We start from the raw sequence: 25,881 nt of genomic DNA on the forward strand, positions 1-25,881 counted from the left end.
CGTAAATATTCCGGAGCTGGCCATCACCAGTGGTCAGTTAGTCTTACTGTGACTTGGTTGAGTTGTTAATCTTTTGTCCCTTATTGTCCAGTTTAAAATGGACAAGTTTATAATTAGGTAGAAATGTGACAATGTGCCAAGTGTTAGCAATGGTGATGGTGAAGCTAGACCCAGTGTTAGTGGTGCTGTGTGTGACAACAAAGACGCAGATAGTGACAAAACTGTGGCGGTGACAAAAAACACTGTTCCCTGAAAAAAACAACGCTGTTATCAGCCCTCTTGGAAACAGCAATTTTCATGGATCGATTACAATAAGGTAAAAGATGTTATTTTTTTTTATTTTTTCAAAATTTTCAGGCAAATGTTTGAAGAAAATCGTTTTCAGTTTTCTCACAAAATGGAAAAAACTTTCATGGAAACTGGTTATTCAAACTGGAAGAACGTGATAGAAAAGTTGAAAGCACATGAAACATTGGGCTGGCACAGAGAAGCTGCACTGAAATTCAAATTCTTAAAATCGAATGTCAATGTATTTAGCCAGATTTCCAAAGGAAAACTGACACCAATGAAAGAAAACCGAGCTTGTTTACTAAAAATCATATCTTCTCTCCATTATTTAATATGTGGGCATACTGATTAAACAAGTAACTTTGACAATTTATTACACCTTCAATGTGAAGATAACCATCTACTTTTAATATGGCTGCAGTGCAAAACTTACAAATGGACATCCCATGATGTGCAAAACAAAATTTTGGCCATTTTAAGTCATACACTTCTTAGAAAATTACTGGAGGATATGAAGAGTGCAGAGTATTTTGCAATAATAGCAGATGAAACAACAGACATAGCCACCAAAGAGCAATTTAGTATCTGTATAAGATTTGTTGATGCTTCACTAGATATAGAAGAATATTTTTTAGGGCTATACTCAATACAAAGTACCACATCTAAGGCTCTGTTTGATATTATTATTGACATTTTAAGATGATTTGATATGCCTACATCTAATTGTAGGGGCCAATGCTTTGATGGTTCCGCTAACATGGGCAGATTATATAATGGTGTCCAGGCAAAGTTTATGGAAATGGAGAAGAGAGCTATGTTTGTGCACTGCTTTGCACACTGTTTAAATCTAATACTACAAGACGCTGTGAAAGCAGTTCCAGAATGTCAAAATGCTTTGAATGTTATGAAGGACTTAATACATTTTGTGAGAGATTCATCTAGAACATTAGATCTTTTTGCTCACCTGAAGGCAGATGCCTCTACAAATTTGAAACCACTCTGTCCTACAAGGTGGGCTCTAAGGTACTTGGCAATGTCTTCAGTTTTGTCCAGCTATACAGAACTTCAGGAATTTTTTCTAAATGTTTCAAGAAATGACAATTCAGACACTGGGGCCAAAGCAAATGGCTTTTTGATTAATATGCAGACATATGATTTCTTTTTCATGTTATTATTTTTGGTAAAACTGTTTGGTCACATTGATACTGTAAACATAGCACTACAGAGAAAATCCCTACACTTAGAGGAGGCCAATAAGATGACTTCCACTCTTGTAACTTCTATTAAATTTATGAGAAACAATTTTGAATCATTCTGGGGTGAAGTAACTTCAAAATGTCAAAATATGGATGTTGATTCCCCAAAATTACCCCGTAGAAGAAAAGCCCCTAAGAAATACGATGACTCCATCAATTCATCTGTAGAAACATTCACTGAAGTATGTGACAAATATAGAAGATTGTATTATGAAACAATGGATACTGTAGTGCTCCCAGAATTTTACAAAATTCTGGAGACACTTGTGTTCCAGCCATTTCGAACCCATGTTATTTTAAAGCAGGGTGTAAGAATGAGCATGGGATACTGCACCCATTTATTGTTTGTGCAGGCGAAACTGGAAGGGAAATAATTCGTTGGTGCTGGCAAGTCTTCAGCACGACCTGCCAAGAATAAACAAACGGCCCGGAAGCTCCGTGGCCGGCTGCAAAGAGTAATGTAGGTTTATATTGTTGAAAAACAAATGGAGTGACTCAAGATAGTGACTGTTTAGCAGACGTTGAACTGCTGTTGAGAGTATGTGGACTGGACGTGGATAGTCAGCCACGATAAAAGCTTATGTATTAATTGTGTTCAAAAATGTGTAATTAACTGATCTTGGGTGCCCGGTAATGTGTGGGCTTACATCATAAAGTTTAGATTTTTTTTTTGAACAACGTGGAAATAAATATGTTCTGGTGCATTGAATGATATTCCACGAGTAGCGTATTTTTAAATAAGGAGAGAGAGAGAGAGAGAGAGAGAGAGAGAGAGAGAGAGAGAGAGAGAGAGAGAGAGAGTGGAAATTTCCCCTTCCTAGCAGTGAAATCTTCAGGGAAGCAGCCAGTGCTAGCAGAAGACATCGGCGCTGCAAGAAAGCAGAACCAGCATTCTTCAACAAGTAAGTCCACGAAAACGCTTAAGCTGTATAGAGGGAGCTTAACATTACACCAGGCCACCACAATACATCCATCAGCTTCTTGGAATCTTGGTTCAAAACTCAATCATTCATGTTTGTAAATCAAACTGAACAATTTCTTCTTGGTGATAACAAACATTCATTTGATATGTTACTTTTCTACAAATCAGATGTAGACAAAGAACGCTTGCTTCTCCACCAAAGCATGTTTCATGAGATTACCCAAAGTAGTGATTCTGCAAATATTAGTTCATTGGATGACATGGTGAAATACCTAAAACAGGAAAACCACCTGTTTGACCTACTGCCTGAACTAGTGAAATTCATATGTGTAGTGCTGACGATTCCGGTAACGTCCTGCACCGCTGAGCGATCGTTTTCTTGTCTAAGGAGAGTGAAAACATATCTTTGTTCTATAATGAGGCAGGATCGTGTTAATGCCATCGCCCTTCTCAACGCCCATAGAGATGAATCAATGAAATTTGACCTTGATGCCATATGTGAAGAGTTCATATGCAGGAATGATTTGAGGAGGAGTACATTTGCCATCGAAAGTTAATGTATGTTTCTTCAACTTTATTTATGTATTTTTTTTGTACCACTACTGACCTATATTCCGACTGAAATGACATTGTGATTGATGTTTCAGCGAGTCGAGGGGTAGGGGCTGGTTGCCAGCCAATCGTAGTTTGCATGATTTTCAGCTGTTTGCATTTTTCATTATCCTCACAATCTTTTTTTTGTTTCTTGAAAGTTGTTATGCTGTGAGGGGAATTTCCCAAGAATATGATGTCATAACTCAAAAGGGAAAGTATGCATGCATAATACACCTCTCTCCTTCAGCACTTGTGTTGTTCCATATAATTCTCATTGCATAGGTCATTTTAGATAGCTTAGAATTGAAGAATGTGATGTGGGAATTCCATTTCAGATTGTCTTGTAAGTAAACAAAGCAATTTTGTTTCAGTGACACTAAATTTTTTGGTTTTCCAAAGAAATATTTAGTTTTAATGGATTTTTTATTTTGCTGTGTGTGCAATTGTATAGTGGTGTTTTTTTTTTAATAAAAAAAAGAAGGGTTAATCATTAGCTTATTCCTCACAAACCACTCTGAAATCTTTTCATTTGTGACTTCAGCACACAGTCTAAGAGCCTTTCCATTTCCACCTTCAATCAATACACTGGTGTCATCTGCAAATAGGACTGGTTTGGAGTGTTGAACATGTAGATGGAAATGCAAAGTTATCTGTCAAATGTAGTACCTAATAAAATGATTCTTGCCCCCCCCCCCCCTCCCCCAAAAAATATTTTCAAGTTGGCACCTCTGACTTCACTCCTAACGTGCTACTGATGCATCACAGACTGAGGCCACAACAATGCAACAGTATAATGGGATGTATTGTTGGAGGCGGAGCAGTACCAACAATGTTTTGAATAATCTGTGCACCCCAGTTTTTCGTCCTAAAATTCGGGGAAAAAACATGCACGGATTATTCGAGTATATATGGTATACTGTGCCATCTCTTTCTATGATGTCAGGAAACTGTGAAGTGGTCACACTTTGTCAATGAATGTAGTCCAAGCCTTCTAAATTCAATCACAGCCTCTACCAATGCTTCCAGTACCCATTGTTAAACCCTGAGATGAGAGATTTCCTACTCAAAATGCTGCCCTTATCAACCAAAATAGTATTTCGTTGTCTACTCAATCTACCGAGATCTTACAACACCATAATACCATCCCTCCTCCCAGTGCTGCACCATACAGGTCATTCTCCTAGGAATGAATCAGGTGCGTGGCCTAGTTTGAACACACACCTACAACCTTCTTCCAAAGTGGAATCACATGCATTTCCTTTCCTATGATGTAGGGTCACATATTAAATTGTGCTGCAGTTAATGTTTAGCATTCTGTGTAGAAATGGAAAATAACCAGCAACCTACTCTCATACTATCATTAGCTGTAGCCTTGGCCACTCAAAAAGTAGTTAAATGTAACTGAACAGACAAAAAAGTCTACTCACCAAGTGGTGGCAGGAGAAAATACACATAAAAATTGGTTATACTTATGCAAGCTTTTGAAACTAGTGACTCCTTCTGGCAGAAGGGTTGAAGGGTAAGAAAAAGGGATGAAGAAAAAGGACTGGAGACATTTAAGAAAAGGGCTAGATTTCAGAAATGTCACCCAGAACTGCAGGTCAGGAGAGATTTACCAGATGGGAGGAGAAGGAATAACTGTTTGTTGGGGACTGCTGTGGACAAGATTTGAAAATGTAAGAGCTGAAAAGAGGAAGACATGTGTTAATGAGTTAATGAGTAAAAAGCTAAGTGCATTGTAAATTACAGAGGTGGGAGGTGGATAGCAAAAAACAGACAGGTCAGAAAATGAAAGATGCAGAAAACTAAAATGGAGTGAAGAAAGGAATAGCTGAGACAGAAGAAATTAACATAAATTAAGGCCAGTTAGGTGAAGAGAACCAAGGAGATGTTATAGTGCTAGTTCCAGCTGTGGAGTTCTGAGAAACTGCTGTCTGGGGACAGAATCCAGATGGTGCATTTTGTTAAACAGGCACTGAAGTCATGACTATCATGTTGTAGAGCACGCTCTGCAATGGAATATTGTGTGTTGCCAGGGTACCCCCTCTCATTATGCCTATTCAAATATAAATGATAATTTTGTGGGAGTTATGCTGATGTAAAAGGTCAAACAGTGTTTACATAATAGCTGGTATATGACATGTGAGATTTCACAGTTGGCTCTCCCTTTGATATTATGTGGTTTGCTAGTTACAGGGCTGGTATAGATGGTGGTATGAAGTGCATAGGGCAAGGTTTACAGTGGGGACTGTCACAGTGGTAGGAGCCATTGGGTAGAGAGATAGGTGCAGAAGGAGCATAGGGTCTGACAAGGATATTGCGGTGATTGGGAGGGTGACAAAAAGCTGTTCTAGGCACGGTGGGCAAAATCTCAGACAGAACGGATCTCATTTCAGGGCATGATTTCAGGAATTTATTGCCTTTTTTAAGTATCTGATCAATACATTCAAGACCAGGTTAATACTGAGAGCAAGTGGAGAGCTCCAAAGTTATTTTTTGGGGGGATCAACAGTACCAGGATTGGTTGTGATGGCCCGGGAAATCTACTTGTGAACTAGGCTGGTGGGGTAATTGCATCCAGTGAAGGCTGTGATAATGGTGGTGTATTGCTGTAAAGAGGCTATATCTGAACAAATAAGTTTGCCTCAAATGCACAAGGATGTATAGGAGGGAGTCTTCAACATGGAAAGGATGGCAACTGTCAAAATGTAAGTACTATTGTTTGTTAGTAGGTCTAATGTGGACATAAGTGTGTAGAGGCCTTTCAGCATGGATTTTGAAGCAGACCATGTGAATTTTAACTGAGAGTAGGTATTTAGAGATTCCAGGAATTTTAACAGGTCAGCCTCAGTATGAGTCCATATCACAAAGATGTCATCAATGTATCTAAACCAAACCCGGGGCTGAAGGGTTATGGCTCCCAGGAAAGCCTCCTCCAAGCAACCCACGAAAAAGTTGGCATAGAAAGGAGCCATCTTGGTTCCCAAAGCCATACCCTCAATCTGTTTGTAAATCTGCCACTCAAAAGTGAAATAGCTGTTGGTAAGTATGAAGTTTATTAAGGTGAGTAGGAAAGATGTCATAGATTTGGAATGAGGTGGGTGCTGACTTAGGAATTTTCACCACCAGACAGACCATGTATGTGGGGGTTGTTGGTATAGGTAGAGGGTGACAAGCAAGGAGTGTGGTGGGTGTGGGATGGGCGTGGATTTCAGATGATATAGGAAAAGGCTGATGTCTTTAAAAAATAACTTCAGAGCACAACAATTTTGTCTCAGTATTAGCCTAGTCTTGAATGTGTTAATCAACTACTTAGACAAGACGATAACTTCCTAAAATCATGCCCTGAAGTGAGATCCATTCTGTCTGAGATTTTGCCCACCATGCCTAGAACATTTTTTTGTCACTTTCCCAGTCTTCACAATATCCTTGTCAGACCCTAAGTTCTTCCACATAATATCAAAGGGAGAGCCAACTGTGAAATCTCACATGCCATATACCAGCTATTATGTAAACACTGTTTGACCTTTTACATCAGCATAACTCCCACAAAATTATCATTTATATTTGAATAGGCATAATGAGAGGGGGTACCCTGGCACCACACAATATTCCATTGCAGAGGATGCTCTACAACATGATAGTCATGACCTTAGTGCCTGTTTAACAAAATGCACCATCTGGATTCCATCCCCAGACAGCAGTTTCTCATAACTCCGCAGCTAGAACTAGCACTACAACATGTCCTTGGTTCTCCTGCCACCCACCTGGCCTTAATTTGCATTAATTTCTTCTATCTTGGCTACTCCTTTCTTCACTCCATTTTAGTTTTCTGCATCTTTCATTTTCTGATCTGTCTATTTTTCACTGTCCCCCTCCCACCTCTGTTATATACAATGCATTTAGCTTTTCACTCTTATTAACTCATGCACAATGTTTTAGTAGTGATTTCTGTCTTGCATATTATCCTGTCTTCCACCTTTAAGCTCTCACATTTTCAAATCTTCTCCACTGCAATCTGCAACAAACAGTCTTTCCTTCTCATCCCATCTGGTAAGTCTCCCATGACCTGCATTTCTGGGTGACATTTCTGAAATCTCTCTGTTTTCATAAACCTCTTCAGTCCTTTTCCTTCACCACTTTTTATTCCCTCTCAACCTTTCGCAGGAAGAAGGAGCCACTCACTCCAAAAGCTTGCATATGTATAACCTTCTTTTATGTGTCCATATGTTGAAAAGAAAAGTTGCTACTCACCATATAGTGGAGATGCTGAATCACAGATAGGCACAACAAAAAGACTGTCACAAATATAGCTTTTGACCAGTAAGGCCTTCATTAAAATTAGACGACAAACACACACATACATCCTCACACAAATGCAACTCACACACATGTGACTGCAGTCTCAGGCATCTGAGCCACACTTTTATGTGTGTGTTTTCCTGTTGCTGTTTGGTGAGTAGATTTTTTTCTATTGGTCCAGTTACATTATACTGTCAAAACCTGACAGCAAAGTAATTATTATTATGTGTTGGATCCAGATACACACGTATCTTAAACAGTTAAGTTAGTAAGCACTGCCTCACAGTATACTCTGTCATTCATGAACAAATAATCCCTTTAAAGAGAGTTATGATTTTTAATGCTACTGCTTCCTGATGAGATTCTGTATGAGACTGTGGTCGGGAGTAATTGTCAGAATGGTGCTGTTTTAGTGAACAACACACAGTTATTCCATCAACAAAACATGGCAACTCTGATACCTTGCTTCATGTAGGGGTGTTGTTGTTTGAGTACCAACTGCATTTCCTGTTGATTTTATTGCAGTTTAAGACTTCCTAAAACTGCAGCTGTTATTTCTTGTCTCTTGCGCAGATATCAATACTGATTCCATCACAGGAGATATAAACGTTATCAAGTCAAAGAGGTTGCAGGGCACAGTGACTCATGATGAGCCTCACTCCTAGTGGCTCGCCTGGTGCCACCACCAAGAGGTCAGAATGCCTTTATAAGTGGAGGCCAATAACCCCCACTGACATATCATTCACAGATTGAAGACTGTTGACATCATACTTGTGACATGCTGCTAGAGCTTGGCTACCCTTCCCTTGACTGGGCTACAGATTCCTATACAGATTATTATTTGCTGTGCTCATAATGACTTTCCATGAACTTACAGATGCTCTAACATTATTTTCTGCCAAAAAGCTAGCTTTCTCATGCCAGCTCCAATTGTTCTTGGTTTTGTGCACTTTAATTTCTGAGGTTGTTTAATTGTGAATTAATAAAACTTGTACATGTTGGTACAGAGGAACCAAACAAGTGTGTACAAAATTATTGTTGCTTACTTTGCCGCCATAGTTGCTGACTTTGCTCCCACAGTTTCAAAAATTCAGGATATGTGCTTAATTTTGATACTTAGTTATAACATGCAAGAGTGTCACAATTTTTACAGAAATAATGGAGCAGAAACAGAAATGTACTAACACATTTTGGTGACAGCTCAAGGTGAAGTATAACATTTGAATTCAGTAAAAAGCCTTAAACTGCAAGGGCACTATGGAGTAGGTCACAGATATGTAGAAAGAGTATAACAAGAAAATTAAAGTCAATTACACAAGGCCAAGCACCATCAAAACATAATCCAACCAAAGATTAAACCTCATTTGTACCAAAGTACTGCTTACTGACAACATTCTATTCAAGGCTGTGGTCAAGTGTAAATGCCAAACCAGTGCATGGTAACTCTGTTACCATCCCTCACTATAGCACTGCCACATTTTGTGAATTCCCAAGTGTTTTTGTTATTTACATCTGTAAACTTCAGTTTATATTTGAATTATAATTGTTGAAGATTAACTACAGGTTACAGCAGAAAAGTGCATTCATACTCTGATATGTCATAGAAAGAAATGCTTATTTAAAAGCTAATGATGTCTGTGTTGTTACATATGCCTAAATGCCACTAGTCAGTCAATTTCAAGTGAGTGGTTGCGTTTCTTCATTTTTGTTTATTGCTTCCATCCAAGTACTTTGTTTTATTCAGAGGTGTGATATTTTTGACAGTGAAACACTCAAAAAATGTCAGAATGGGAGGATTCAAACAGTAAATCACCAAGCAATTTTCAAAACTGGGCATTGATAACAAACTCACCTACTTATTCTAACTGTATTCATAGAGCTCATCATAAAGGAAAATCGTCAGGGATGTGGAATGAGCCAGAAGTACTATAGGAGGAGGATGCTACCACTGTAACTGCTTTTGTATGCGACATTAAGAACTAACGATAATTAACATCTCAGTATTATGAGATGGCTAGTTGGTACTCACTATATGGTGGAGATGATGAGTTGCAGATAGGCTCAACAAAAAGACTGTCACAAAATAAGCTTTTGGCCAACAAGGACTTTGTCAAAAATACACAACAGACACACACACACACACACACACACACACACACACACACACACACACACACACACACACAATCATGCAAACACAACTCACACACATATGACCACAGTCTCTGGCAGCTAAAGCCAGATTGCCTATCTGCAAATCAGCATTTTTGCTACATGGTGAATAGCAACTATCCTTTTCATAATACTGTTACATTTCATCATTTATTTTTATAACTAATAGCTGTTGATGCTGACACAAAAAGGCACTTCTTCTATCCTTTATAGGCTGAAATGGTTCTAGATATGTGCCTCAATTAGAAGAATATTTGAGCTCTGCAAAAATGTTTTATTTTCTGGTTATACTATTTGACATTTTTTACTACTGTTACTCAACCATTGTGCACAAATGTATTGATCTTTACTGGTTAAAAGCACTCAATTAAAAATATATGTTTATTTTATCCAATATTATTCAGGTTTTTGAATGAGTTAATGCCATGGATAATCTTATAAGATGAGCTGATAGGAAAGTATGTTCTCAATTTATTTTACAATTTATTCTTGTTTTTGTTCCAAAATGGATAGTTGAAATCTGCGTCTTAGACATTTATGCAGAGCCTACATGAAAATAATTTCATACATTATGTTATGGTCAACTGTATTATATTTGAAATGAGACTGATTTTTATTAAGAGTTTGAAGAGTAAATGTAGTGATTTGGACATATAAGAATGCCAACTAGGCCTACAATGAAAATAAAATTACAAGATACTTTGATTATCATCTTAACACAATATTCTTAGTAATTGTTTCTGCAAAATAAATAAGGGTTCCCACAGCAGAAACACAGGAAATCATTTTAGAAGATAAGAGTCCCTTATGAGTTTGTCATCAACCAGATGTTACACCTACTACTGTACAAAATACACTTAACTATACTGATTTGTCAACACTCATTCACTTTGTCAGTCAACTGATATCGCAAAATCACACATTTGAAGTGTCATTTTCTATGTAGCTATTGATTCCTGTTTGTGGGTAATAGAGCTGGCAGTTATTGATCTGTAAAGGAATACTATGGGTTTCTGCTGAATTACAAATTTAATTTTTCTTCTTTGAACAAGTTGTTAACCTGTTCGACAACTTTACTGCCTATGTGTGGCACAGTTAATGCTGCACCTGTGATCCATGTGTTCATATCATGAATTCACTTATATCACAATAAGAAGTGGGTCAAGCACAAACTATCAGGGATGTCAATTGTGAAGAGTTCCGATTAAGATTCTATTCTCATTCTGATATCACAGTCTGTTACTAAAACCCTCTGTTGCCTGTTGCACAGTCATGACCTGAAGTGTGGAAGGGAATAAAATATACCAGAATAGCACAGTACTAATGTAGTGTATTCTATAAAATCATTATTATTTTATTTGTTGAAATTAAATGTGAGGCTTTATCTGCTCATCTTTTGAAAGCGCCTAACAAGTCTTTATCTGAACTAAGCCCTGATAGTGATTAGCATTGAGAATTAAAGATATTTGTATTTTATCATACATTAACCTAGTACTTTTAGTAGCTCTTTCACACTTTCATGCTTCAAAATTACACTTAGCCATTGCAAAGAACACTCATTTTTTTCACAGATGACATCACATTAATCTTCTGCACAAAGAAAGTCAAAGTCTATGATCAGGAAATCTTTGCATCTTATGGATAAAATTGGGAAAGTCTAAACTTTATGCATGTAAATGTGTAAGTTATTATAATTGTATTTGCTAATAACTATGAATTAAGATTTTTTTCCAACTGGTTCAGGTTATTTGGTGCCAGAACACTAATAAACATGCATTACATATACAAAGTACTTACTCAATGTCCCATATGATACATGTTCCATCAGTACAAGAACTGACTGCCTCCTTGTTAGAATTAGAAATGGAGATTGAAGATACAGCCCCTCTGTGTTCTCTTAAACTAGCTAGGAGCTTCTGATAACTTGTTTTCATCTCCCATACACGTATCTATTTGGAAAGAAAAGTAAGATTTAACTGAAATTATTACTTTGCAAAAACAGACAATGTCTGATGGGATACCACAATCATTGGTTATACAATGTTACTCATAATCCATCTTGATTACAGAAATGTTTATTCACATGAGCGGTTTCGGTTCCTCTAGAACCATTTTCAGATGTGAAATGATAATGATGCTGATTTACTATTTCACAAATGCAAACCTTTTTTTTTTATCCTATCCGATCAACATCAAATGTACCAGAATGTACCTGCAATTTCGGTTTCAGGAGTAACCCGTCCACACACAGCAACCTTCACATGCTGTGTCACATAAAATTGGTTGACAGAATGCACATCATTTATATTAAATATATAACTATTATCAACAGGTGGCGTCTGGTACATTTGTTACATTACATATTGTGGTGCGATGAACCTCAGATGACTGAACGGCTTGCAGCACAAATATCGAAACAGCGGGAACCACGGAAGCAGACCATGGAGGAAAACAAGTCTACACCAGCGCCATGGATTAAAAATTGCCCTATGTTTTAGATAGTATAAAATTGATAATTTTGTTGTGTACTTTAATCTTGACCAGTACAGATTTTTAACCTTGACAACTACAGATTTTAATTAGGTATTTTAGAGATAAAAGTAAATTAGAAAAATCTACTTAATACAGTATGTGCATATGTAATGTAACAAATGTACCAGATGCCACCTGTCTATAATAGTTTCATAATTAATATAAATGACATGCATTCTGCCAACCAATTTTATGTGACACAACATGTGAAGGTTGTTGCATGTGGTCGTGTTACTCCTGTAACTGAAATTGCAGGTACATTTGATGTTGATCGGATAGGATAAAAAAGAAGGTTTGCATTTGTGAAATAGTAAATCAGTATCATTATCGTTTCAGATCTGAAGATGACTCTAGAGGAACTGAAACCGGTCATGTGAATAAACATTTTTGCAATCCAGATGGATTATAAGTAACATTGAAATTATTACATCTGTAAATTATGCACTGATTATTAAATCAACAAAAAAGTACCACAATTAAAATTATTTGAAATCATAGGTTTTATAAATTATATAAATTTTATCTTGTCATTTTGCCTTGATCACCACATTTTTAAAACTCTGGACTAGTTTTTTGATGCTCTGTATTTCTGTTATTCTTTTCATATTATATTTTGTGTCTACTAACCTACAAATTCATATCATTCCTAAGGTGAACATTAATTTGTAGGCAATAATTACTCAAGAAGCGGTATCACAGTATCTGCCATTCATGTTAATTTTCTCATTTTCCCTTAATTTCTCCAATTTTTACTCTTATAATCAACTGGTCAGATACATTTTGTACTATTCGACAAATTTAATCTTTTTTATTCCATATGTTATGTGTCTGAGCACACTTCATAGTCTGTAATCTAGTTAATAAATTATTGACTAACAGAGATCTATCAAAAAGCATAATTTCTGGTTGCAGTCATTCCTTCAATAACACTCCATCAGTTTTAAGCAAGTTTGTACACTTGCTTCACACCAACTCTCGGACTAAAAAAAAATCTGCACTTGACAAAAATAATTGTAATTTCCTACTCTGTATGCACATATATATCTGGTGCACAGAGTATGGGACTCACTGGGAAAAAAAGTTTTACCTTTATATTGCATAAGAAGCTAAACACTTGTGTCTCGCAAGTTTCTCTTTGTTAAATAATTTGTTTCCTTCTGAATCACCTCTCCTTCACTGGTGGAAGTGAACCCAGAAAATAATAATAAGTATGTTGGTATTATTGTAAGTTTCTCTCAGCTAGGACACACTCTTATGCTAAACTGCCTGATGTGCCCTGGATATGATTTCATGAACTGCTCCTATATTAAAATTTTACAGTACTAATTTCTAATTTATTTGTACTCCATTCTCCTTTTTTTTCCATTCTTCTGAGTGGCAATGAGTGTTGGTACTGGGATCCCACAGATGTCTGTTCTATTTGCCTCTATATTCACATTTGTGTACCCTCAGTTTTGGCTGCAGGTGCTTACAAGTTGTCTGTTATGCATGTTTACTTTGATCTCCTAGTACAGCATTGTTATGATATGAATAAATAAGAAGATCATTGCACACATTAATCCTTTAGAGTAACTTACAACCTCAGTCTCTCCATTGTTTCTCAAAGTGTTTTAAAACACTCATAAAAAAAAGTTTTGCATCACCTTGGCTCTGAGAGTTCTGGAACGTGTACAGAAAATTGGAATAGAGATTAGCATAAACATCATTTCTGTCCTTTTTGTTGTTGTTGTTGTGGTCTTCAATCCTGAGACTGGTTTGATGCAGCTCTCCATGCTACTCTATCCTGTGCAAGCTTCTTCATCTCCCAGTCACTACTGCAACCTACATCTTTCTTAATCTGCTTAGTGTATTCATCTCTTGGTCTCCCTGTACAATTTTTACCCTCCACGCTCCCTTCCAATACTAAATTGGTGATCCCGTGATGCCTCAGAACATGTCCTACCAAACGATCCCTTCTTCTAGTCAAGTTATGCCACAAACTCCTCTTATCCCCAATTCTATTCAATACCTCTTCATTAGTTATGTGATCTACCCATCTAATCTTCAGCATTCTTCTGTAGCACCACATTTCAAAAGCTTCTATTCTCTTCTTGTCCAAACTATTTATCGTCCATGTTTCACTTCCATACATGGCTCCACTCCATACAAATACTTTCAGAAACGACTTCCTGACACTTAAATCTATACTCGATGTTAACAAATTTCTCTTCTGCAGAAACGCTTTCCTTGCCATTGCCAGTCTACATTTTATATCCTCTCTACTTCGACCACCATCAGTTATTTTGCTCCCCAAATATTATCATGAAAACCACACATTGCATGTTGTACCACCATACAACGAGACCTTCATAGGTGGTGGTCCAGATTGCTGTACACACCGCTACCTCTAATACCCAGTAGCACATCCTCTTGCATTGATGCATGCCTGTATTTGTCATGGCATACTATCCACAAGTTCATCAAGGCACTGTTTGTCTGGATTGTCCCACTCCTCAATTTGGCGTAGATCCCTCAGATTGGTTGGTGGGTCATGTGGTCCATAAACACCCATTTTCAATCTATCCCAGACATGTTTGATAGGTTTCATGTCTGGAGAACATGCTGACCACTCTAGTCAAGTGATTTAGTTATCCTGAAGGAATTCATTCACAAGATGTGCATGATGGGGGTGCAAATTGTTGTCCGTTAAGACGAATGCCTCGCTAATATGCTGCCGATATGGTTGCATTATTGGTTGGAGGATGGCATTCACATATCGTACAGCCATTACGGTGCCTTCCATGACCACCAGCAGCGTGTCAGCCCCACATAATGCCACCCCAAAACAGCAGTGAACCTCCACCTTGCTGCATTCGCTGGACGGTGTGTCTAAGGCGTTCAGCCTGACCGGGTTGCCTCCAAACACATCTCTGACAATTGTCTGGTTGAAGGTATACGTGACACTCATCAGTGAAGAGAACCTGATACCAATCCTGTGCGGTCCATTTGGCATGTTGTCTTTGTCTGTACCACACTGCATGGTGTCATGGTTGCAAAGATGGACCTCGCCATTGACGTGGGGTGTGAAGTTGCAAGTTGTGGAGCCTATTACACACAGTTTTAGTCATAACACAATGTCCTGAGGCTGCACAAAAAGCATTATTCAACACGGTGGCATCGCTATCAGGGTTCCTTCAAGCTATAATTGGTAGGTAGCGGCCATCCACTGCAGTAGTAGCCCTTGAGCAGCTTGAGCGAGCCAAGTCATCGACAGTTCCTGTCTCTTTGTATCTCCTCTATGTCTGAACAACATCACTTTTGTTCACTCCGAGATGCCTGGGCACTTTCCATGTTCAGAGCCTTTCCTGGCACAAAGTAACAATGCAAATGTGATCAAACCACGGTATTGGCCGTCTAGGCTTGGTTGAACTTCAGACAACATGAGCCATGTACCTCCTTCCTGGTGCAATTACTGGCACTGATTGGCTGTCAGATCCCCTCTCATCTAATAGGTGCTGCTCATGCATGGTTGTTTACATCTTTGGGTGGGTTTAGTGACATCTCTGAACAATCAAAAGGACTGTGTCTGTGATACAATACCCACAATCAAAGCCTATCTTCAGGAGTTCTGGGAACAGGGGTTATGCAAAACTTTTTTGATGTCTATAAATGATAAAAGGAACACACAAAACACTGACTGGGTTTTGGTGTTGCTTTTTGACAGCTAGGATGCTAATGATATTGAGACTGAGTGTCCAAAAATTCACAAGCAACAACATCTTTTTGTCAGCTTTTAAATACTGCGTGTTGTGAATAAATGTAATCATATGACACATTATTCTGCTGATGATGGCAGGATAAAACACCATTCCAAACTATATGAGAAACCAAGTTTCACAAAGCCTTAATATTAGTTAGAGACCAAATATACCAATTTTAAAGCTATCTTGGCATTGCACACAGCTTTAATCTATAACTGATATTTTTGAGAACAAGCATCATCAAGAAACAATAATTTCTTGAAGAGTAATGTATTTCATTTTATCATGCAAAAGGCAATACTAGAACATGTTAGTTTATCCTCATTAACATTAACATTTCACTGTACACAAAAATTTAACTTTCAGTTCTTCATTACATTTCTTGTTAATAAAAATGTAGTCTCCTGAAGAGAAGCAGAGGATGCAATCACTAAACTAAACTCTGAGACAAAAATAAAAAAAACAATGCACCACACAGAAATTATCTGGATGGGAAGGAAATAGGTAGATGTGATGTACATGTACAGCCAAACAAATGATTACAGTTTCAGAAAAAATGGATGATTTATTCAAGAGAAGGAATTTCACAAACTAAGTATGTCAGTAACGTGTTGGTCCTCCTCTGGACCTTATGCAAGCAGCTATTCAACTTGACATCAGTTAACAGAGTTGTTGGATGTCCTTCTGAGGGATATCATGCCAAATTCTGTCCAATTTGTACATCAGTTTGGAAAAATCCCGAACTGGTTGGAGGGGCCTGCCCATAATGTTCCAAACCATCTCAATTGGAAAGAGATCTGGTGACCTAGCTGGCCAAGGCAGGATATGGCAAGCATGAAGACAAGCAATAGGAAGCTTCACCGAGGGTGGCCAGGCATTATCTTGCTGAAATGTAAGCCCAGAATGGCTTGCATTGGAAAAAAAAGAGCATAGCATATTGTCCATGTACTGCAGTGCTATAAGGATGCCATGGATGACAACCAAAAGAGCCCAGCTATCAAATGAAGTGGCACCACAAATCAACACTCCTGCTTGTCAGGCTGTAAGGTGGACAACAGTCAGGTCGGTATCCCACCACCATCCAGGGCATCTCCATACATGTCTTCAGCCTGGAATCTCATTAAGTGGAGTGGGACTGTCTTCAGTAATGAGTCCTGCTTTGAACTGATCCCTGATGACCAGTGAAGACACATCTGGAGGTGCCCTGGATAGTGGTGTGATACCTACTTGACTGTCACCTGCCATATGGCCCCACAACCTGTAATTTCACTGACTGGAGTAGAACTGTCATCAGTGATGACTCTTGCTTTGAACTGAGACTTGATGACCAGTGAAGACATATCTGGAGATGACCCAGACAGTGGTAGGATACCAACATGACTTTTGCCCACCATAAAGCTCAACAATGAGGAATAATGTTCTGAGGTGCCATTTCATTTCACAGCAGGACCCATTTGGTTGTCATCCATGGCACCCATACAGCACAATGGTACGTCAACAATATTCTGTGTCCAATTTTGTTGCCTACCTGGGCTTACATTTCAGCAAGATAATGCACATCTGCACAAGGTGAGAATCCTACTTCTCTTTTCATCCTTGACAAACCATACCTTGGCCAGCAAGGTCTCTGGATCTCTGTTCAACTGAGAATTTTTGAGGCATTATAAGCAGAGCCCTCCAATCATATTGGGAATTTGATGATCTAATGCACCAATTGAATGCAATTTGGCATGGTATCCTTCAGGAGGACATCCAACAACTACATCAATCAATGCCAAGCTGAATAACTTCCTGCATAAGATCCAGAGGTAGTTTGGCCTGGAAGCAATGGCAGTAGTCAATTGTGTTGTTGTTGCTGAGCTTACAAAACTAATAGGCCATGACAGTTAACCCTAATACATAGGTAAAATGTAGACTAAGACACTAGTAAGGTTGAATGAAGTGGAAAGAGAATCTGTACTGGTAATACCCAACACACTGTCGCAATACAAATTGCGAAATGTAGTGATCTTGGTGTCTACTTCATCACTTGAGCAATTATCATCATTAATGCAGAGTTCAAGATGTGATTACTTACTTTGTAGCATGTGCTTGGTTCACACTGTTGACTACTCTCAACTTTTATCTCTTCTTGTGTTGCCCATTACGTTTAATCTGCCTGAAACCAACTTCCTCCTCTCCTCTGTCAGTCACCAATTTCCTCTGTCATCTTCATATATTAACATAACATTTTTTGTTCATCTCACTTCCATACTCTGTGATATGTGTCATTCTTGTTTCTTTCCATCCTGTATTCTGTTCTTCAATTTTCTTCTGTACCACTATCTATCTCTTTCTTCACGTCCTACTATTTTGCCCTGTCTTTGTCGCTCCTAAGATTCTATTTTCAGTTTCTCCTCCCTTTTTCTCTTACTAATAAACTACCCTTCTTGCTATTTTTAGCTTCTTAAGTTTCATAACCACATCTGTTGTTGGGCTTGAATTGTTGATTTCCCTCACATTCTGTGCCCCAAAAATAAATGTCTGCAATTCTTCCAATTACATCAGTTCATGTGTCACCTCTGTTATGTTTTGTATGTATTGTATTGTATGTTAACTGGGGACCTAGAAACCACAGCCGCAGTGGTCCACAACCCCACGACAACTACGGCAATCCACTTCACCCCTCCGCCGCCCCACACCGAACCCAGGGTTATTGTGCGGCTTGGCCCCCGGTGAACCCTCCAGATAACATCTCACACTAGACAAGTGTAACCCCTATGTTTGCATGGTAGAGTAATGGTGGTGTATGCATACATGGAGAACTTCTTTGCACAGCAATCGCTAGTGATAAAGAAGGAAAACTGATAGATATTTTGACTTTGGTGAATAACAAGAAAACACATATGAATGTATCTCACTATGTATCTTCATTATATACAGTGTTGATACAAACTTTTCAGAGTCCTTACATATGGAGCACAAAATTCCTTATCAAAAATGGATTAACAGATAGTATTGCTTATTCAATTTGTTCCTGTGATCAGCTACTTACCAATCCTTCTCCTCCACCACTGATTAGCTTAGAACCACATGCAGTGGTAGCCATCGCAGTTACACCCTTGGTATGAGTGTTGAGGATCTCAAACATCAGTTTTCCAGTTTTAAGTGTGAACCCTCTTATAATTCCATCATTCCATCCTGTTAAGAGAATGTATGAATATGTTTCTCAAAATTCTTCATAAGTTGTCACTTATAAGAGCACAAGTATTACATTACACAATGATAACTTAAGCCAGTTTTGCCCTGAGAATTCGTTCTTTCTTTAAGAAATGATTCACTGAAGCTGAATCATTGTATAATCATGAGAACTTGTATTTCTTTATTGTTTCTAAGTATCAGTACCTCTTTAAAGAACAGAACATAACCACATTTCACATGATCTGCAACTATATCTCTCACCTTCCTCCATCTGCTTCTGGTTGCCTCCAATTCACTTATCGTATTCCATAGATCATTGCATTAATGAGAATACTCATAATCTTCCTCACTCGGTGCAATACACACACACACACACACACACACACACACACACACACACACACACACACACACTCACACTCACACTCACTCACACACAGGCATGATTATTTCCATTTCAGAACTAAAGTAAAATATTGTAATTTATATGTGGAGTATATAGCTCATTAATCAAGACAGTGCAAGATTATCAGTTAAATATTTTCCTGTAACGTATTTACATGCCTACTAAAAAATGTCATGAGTTAAACTTCCTGACAAATTAAAACTGCATGCCAGGCTAGGACTTTGCCTTTCATGGACAATGCTCACATCAGTTGAGTTTCCAGATCAGAGTAGTTGCTTCTTACTCCTGTACTAATTCTTGTCTCATTCCACATTGCTGAAGAGTCTCCTCCATGATGATATCTATGGAATACTTAGATAAGTGAGTAATTTCCTGAACAGGGAATAGATAATTAAGTGCTTTATTTTTCCGATCTTTCCTTTCTAAGACTTTCTTCTCTCTTCCTCTGTCAAAAATAATGCTTCAAACAATGGAAACTTCAAGTAAAAATATCAACAATGCTATTCTGGCTTAGTTGGAGTTGACAGTCATGTGTGCATGAGGTGTACTTGCTTATGTGAATGAATGTTGTGTGTTTCTCTTCTTCTGACAAAGGCTGTGGGCAAAAGCTATTGTATGTGTCTTAATTGTGCAATACATCTTTTCCTACATTAAAAATATCACTTCTCTCATTCTGAAATGTTCACAGGTATTCAGCCACTGACTTCATCTAAGTGGCATGATATTCCAGCAAGATGACTTGTTGCCATCTTTAAGCAGTCCTCTGATTAACTGTAATCAACTGAGCATCATCTAATGTTCCCTCCCATTAATAACCTCAGGCTTGTTGTAACCAAACACAGGTCTGCTGGTGAGATTTCTGTTCTTCCTAAGCAAGCAGAGGCCAAGGCTCCTTCAGTTCCATTGTACATTGGATTTGGCTGTAGCTGTAACCATTTTTAACTGTTTGTAGGTGTTGCTACTCTGTTTTCAAACTCTCGTGGTCTGAGAGCAGAACTGCAGAAGTGAAGGAATCCAGGCTACAGCTTGCAGAGACAGAAGAGAAACCTATGGCAGTGGATATATATTTTCAAGTGTACATCTTTCCTACCTACCAACCTGAAAGCTTTGTCGGGATCTGTTATGGATAACGCAACACTCCAGAGGCCCAGAGTACATTTTAACCCAACCCTTTGTTCAAATGGCTCTGAGCACTATGGGACTTAACATCTCTGGTCATCAGTCCCCTAGAACTTAGAACTACTTAAACCTAACTAACCTAAGGACACCACACACATCCATGCCCGAGGCAGGATTCGAACCTGCGACCGTAGCAGTCGCGCGATTCGGGACTGAGCGCCTGAACCACTAGACCACCGCGGCAGGCCCCAACCCTTTGTCAGTAAATATTATGTAGGTCAGACTATTGTACAATACAGGAAAGTTGTGTTGATTTATTGATCCATTTTCCTCTACAGCTGCACAATGTGCAAGAAATATTTGGATTTTTTATGTTAATATTAACAGTTTTACATATAATATACCTTTGTGCATAATAACACTCATTAATATATCAATTAATGATGAATACTTAAATAAATGTTGTCAACTACATACAGAGAGATAATATACAAATGTTCTTCTGAATGAGACTGCATTGGGTTAACATAGATAAATTTGTTTTTGTAGGTATTCATTTACTGTGTAAAAACAGTGATCAACCAAGTATGACTTCAATTTAGATTTGAAGTAACCAATGTTTTGTGTGTGTTTAATAGTATCTGGTAAGGCATTGTATAGTGTGTGGTACAAATGTCACACAGATAAAGAATAACCAAGAGAGTCAGCTGCCACAGTGTGCTGTTTTCCAAAGGACATAGCATTTATTATGACAGCACCAAGTTGTCAAAACTGGACAACACATTATGGGATAACATTTTAGAAGAGTCTTTAGACATTCAACTATGTGATGAAGTGATAAGTAAACACAACAGTTTCCAAGTAAGCCTTATGATCCAGCCCTGAGTGTGCTCAAAGAACTATGACAGTCTGTTGGAAGATCCACTCATTTCACGTTAACTGAAGAGCTCAGACAACACCAGGTAAATGTGAATCCTTTGCATCAGCAGTTCCTGACCAGCATGGTGGTGATGGTGGAGGTGGTGGCACAGACATTGAGAAGCACAGTTTGTGTCCTTAACATGCACTTTTGTCTTCACCTTGCCAGTGATGCCACACCTGCTTACTGTGGACCCAAGATCAGCAACTGGAGGAAAGGGGTGTATAAGATCGTGTCCAACAGAAGGCAGTCAGTCATTAGGACCACCTGAAGATGTCGAAAAGTCAGCTTGCCAAAACATCAAACAAGTTGTATGATTTTTTATGGGGGACCACAATCATGTAGAACAATTTTGTGTAAATTTCCATCAATTGAATGTTCATACAGTCATGATTTTGGCTTTATAGGTTGGTTTGTGGGATCAAAGGGACCAGACTGCTACGGTCATTGGTCCCTTGGCTTCATACCAATTTTCAAGTTCACATTAAAATATCACAAAATGTACAATATGACAGCATGATAGTCCTTTGCCAAAGTAATATATTTGTTTTATAAACCAGTCTGGATTATAGGACATGAGTACAGATCAAAAATACCCAATATGACTGACAATGTTCACAGCAAACAAACATTAATATACCAGTTTGCATATATGATGGCCATTACAGTACTGTGACCTGTATTGTCACATCCACATATGCATGATGTCATTGCTGGGACAGTATATCTGGTCTTATAAATCAGTCTTTCAAACATACATAATACAGCTGACATTGCGCACAGCAAAGAAATTTTTACATGATGTATTGAATATCTGTATCAATACAGTATTTTTTATCTTTACTCATATCCTGTAATATGACAACTGTTTTATAAGACCAGGTATGTAATTTCAATGATGACATGTCATGCAGGTATGTCATGCATTTTGTGGTACTACAGCTTCCACTTGAGTATGGCTATAAAGCCAAAATCATGACCGTGTTAAATAAATTAATAATAATTTACAGTGAAATGGCAAAAATTTCTTTCAAAAAACATTTGGATGATGCCACTCTCCTAAACACCAGAAGATATTTCAAAATTATTACAACCAAGGAAAGTCTAAAATTACATACATTTCTGATATTCAAAGAAATCTGTGTCACAGCCATGGGCACCCACATGGTACTCTCCTAAGCCAATCTTTTTATGGGCCATCCGGAGGAAACCTTCCTATCCTCCAAAACCACCAAACCTCTAGTCTGGTTCATGTTCATTGATGATATTTTCATGATCTGGACTCAGGGCCACGACACCCTATCTTTGTTCGTTCACAACCTCAACACCTTCTCTCCCATCCTCTTCATGTGGTCCTCCTCAATCCAGTGTGTTACTTTCCTAGATGTTCACCTCCTCCTCTTTGATGGCTCCATCCAGACCTCTGTCCACATTAAATGCACCAATCACCAACAATATCTGCATTTTGACACCTGTCAACCCTTTCACATCAAAAAATCCCTCCCATACAGTTTGGTCTCCCAGGGACAACATGCCTGCAATGACAAAAACTCCCTTGCTCAATATGCCGAGGGTCTCATCAAGGCCCTCACAGGCAGGCAAAATACCCCAGACCTAGTTCACAAACAGATCTCCTTTGTTATTTCCCTTCACTCCCCCAATCATCCCACCACCCCCAAGAACCACATCACCCAGTACCACCCCAGACTGTAATAACTGAACCACATCCTTTGCCAGGGTCTTGATTACTTATCATCATGCCATGAAATGAGGGGTGTCCTACCCAAAATACTTCCCATCCCTCCTAAAGTGGTGTTCTGTCACCCACCGAAACTCCACAACACCCAAGTCCATTCCCATGACACTCTCAATCCCAACCCCCTACCACAAGGATCATATCCCTGTGGAAGTTCCAGGTGCAAACCCCACCCAATCCACCCACCCAGCAGTTCCTGTTCCAGTCCTATCACAGGTTTATCCTCCCCATCAGGAGCTGGGCCACCTGTGAAAGCAGCTATATCATTTACCAGCTCTGCTGCAAACATTGCACAGCTTTTTATATCGGTGTGGCTACTAACCAGCTGTCCACGAGGATGAACGGCCACCACCATACTGTGACCAAGAGCAAAGTAGACCACCTGTGGCACAACATGCAGCTGAACATAACACACTTCATTTCAGTTGCTGTTTCACTACCTGACTCATCTGGATCCTTACCTCTACCACCAGCTTTTCTGAACTGTGCAGATGGGAGTTATCCTTACAACTCATGCTCTACTTGCATAATTATCCTAGCCTCAACATACGGTAACATACTGTTCTATCATCTCCTCCCAATTCTCATCTCCCACCCTGTTTATTTGCAGCCCTCTGCCAATGCATCCATCCGTCTTTTCACACTTCTCTCTTTTAGTCTTTTTTTTCCCCACCACCCTGCCCCACAACCTTCTGATGCAGCACCTTTTGGCACTCTAGTCCCTGCACACTCAACCAGACAGCATTTGTCTCTCTCCCCACCCATACATTACTACCCCTTCCTCTTCCCCACCTCCTCCTTGCTGCTTGCATTCCAAGTAAAAACTGGATTCTGGCCAAGATGCTGGAACTGACAGTCATATGTGCATATGTGCTTGTGTGTGTGAATGGTGTGTGTCTCTCTTTGACTGATGAAGGCTGTGGCCAAAGGGTTTGTGTAAGCGTCTTTTAATTGTGCCAGTCTGCAACTTGATGTGCTTTCTTTATGGTAAGTAGCAGTCTGTTTTTTTTACACTGTTAATTACAATAAATGAAATTCCAATATGGAAACAATAAACAAACATTAGGAAAGACTCAGAGTTTTAACCTCTCAGGAACATTCATAACAATGTTCCTACTGATGGAAAGTGAAAATGGGTGCAGTGCTGGCAGGGTATGAAAAGATGCACTAATGAAGTAGTTGTATAAATTAAGTAGTTGTATAAATTAAGCACAAGAACTGAAATTTATCTTATTAATTGTCAATATGAGAAAAAATCTGAAAACACTTGTAAAACCCACATGAACTGAATTTTATCCACTGCTGTGGTTTTTTAAAGATTCATGGGTTTATCTCAACCCTGGTGTTGAGTTCCTTGATCTTAATGTTATATAATAATGCCTCTTTGGATAATGTGAACAGTAATCTCAGATTTTTATCTGCATTGAAGTACAGTCTGAAAGGATTGGCATGAGTATTCAGTCTGATCTTGTTAAAGATTTCGAAGGGGTGGGAATACTGGCAACTTGCTTTAAATGTTCAGAAATGTAAAATTGTGCATTTCACAAAATGAAAAGACCTAGTATCCTACGAACATAATACCAGTGAATCAAATGTAATCAGTAAAATCATACAAACATCTTAGTGCAACACTTTGTACGGACATGAAATGGAATGAACACAAATCTACATCTGCATCTACACTTTGCAAATGACCATGAGCTGAATGACAGAAGGCACATCCCATTGTACCAGTTACTAGGGTTTTCTTCCTGTTCCATTCACATATGGAGCATGGGAAGAACGATTGTTTGAATGCCTCTGTGTGTGCAGTAATTATTCTAATCTTATCCTCACAATCCCTGCGTGAGCAATACATAGGGGATTGTAATATATCCCTACAGTAATCATTTAAAGCTGGTTCTTGAAACTTTGTTACTAGACTTTCTTGGGATAGTTTACATCTGTTTTCAGAAGTCTGCCATTTGTGTTCTTTTGGTACCTCTGTGACACCCTCCCATGGATCAGACAAACATGTGACCATTCATGCTGCCCTTCTTTGTATAAATTCAATATTCCCTGTTAGTCCTCTCTAGTATGGATCCCACACACTTGAGTAATATTTTATGATACGTCGCACAAGTGATTTGTAAGCAATCTCTTTTGTAGACTGATTGCACTTGTCATGTGTAAAGCTGGTAGCAAACTCCAGTTTATTGATAGACTAGTGGGAAAATGCAATCAGTCTACAATGGAGATTGGTTACAAATTACTCATGTGACCCATCATAGAATATAGCTCAACTGTGTGGGACCTGTATCAAGTAAGACTGACAGAGGGATATTGACTGTATACATAGAAGCGCAACAAAAATGGTCATAGAGTTATCCAACCTGCTGGAGAGTATTAGAAAGATGTTGAACTAACTGAACTGACAGATTCTTGAAGATAAATGTAGACTATCCCAAGAAGCTTACTTACAGACTTTCAAGAACTGGCATTCAATGAAGACTCTAGGAATATGCTAAAACCCTCAACATATTGTACCCATAGGAATCATGAGGACAAATTGAGACTAATTAAAGCATCCACTGAGGGATTTAAACAATCATTCTTACCACTCTCCATATGTGAATGGAACAGATACCCTATGCAGTGTGCATTGCAATGGTTTGCAGAATACAGATTTAGATATAGATGTAGACATATAGAGTTA

The 25,881-nt window shown here is 38.5% G+C and overlaps 1 protein-coding gene across 1 annotated transcript in view; it reads right to left on the reverse strand.

The window, feature by feature from the left end:
• The window catches only part of LOC124620159 (cilia- and flagella-associated protein 52-like), a 124,204-nt gene that overhangs the window by 24,978 nt on the left and 73,345 nt on the right, over positions 1 to 25,881 (reverse strand). Inside the window, exons 9-10 of the mRNA XM_047146829.1 lie at positions 18,841 to 18,986; positions 11,332 to 11,483 (exon numbers count right to left, since the gene is read on the reverse strand). Of these exons, the coding sequence (XP_047002785.1) occupies positions 11,332 to 11,483; positions 18,841 to 18,986 (298 nt within the window). The remainder of the gene's footprint in view (positions 1 to 11,331; positions 11,484 to 18,840; positions 18,987 to 25,881) is intronic.

Source organism: Schistocerca americana, chromosome 6 (assembly GCF_021461395.2).
Source record: "Schistocerca americana isolate TAMUIC-IGC-003095 chromosome 6, iqSchAmer2.1, whole genome shotgun sequence".
Taxonomy (NCBI): Eukaryota; Metazoa; Arthropoda; class Insecta; order Orthoptera; family Acrididae; genus Schistocerca; species Schistocerca americana.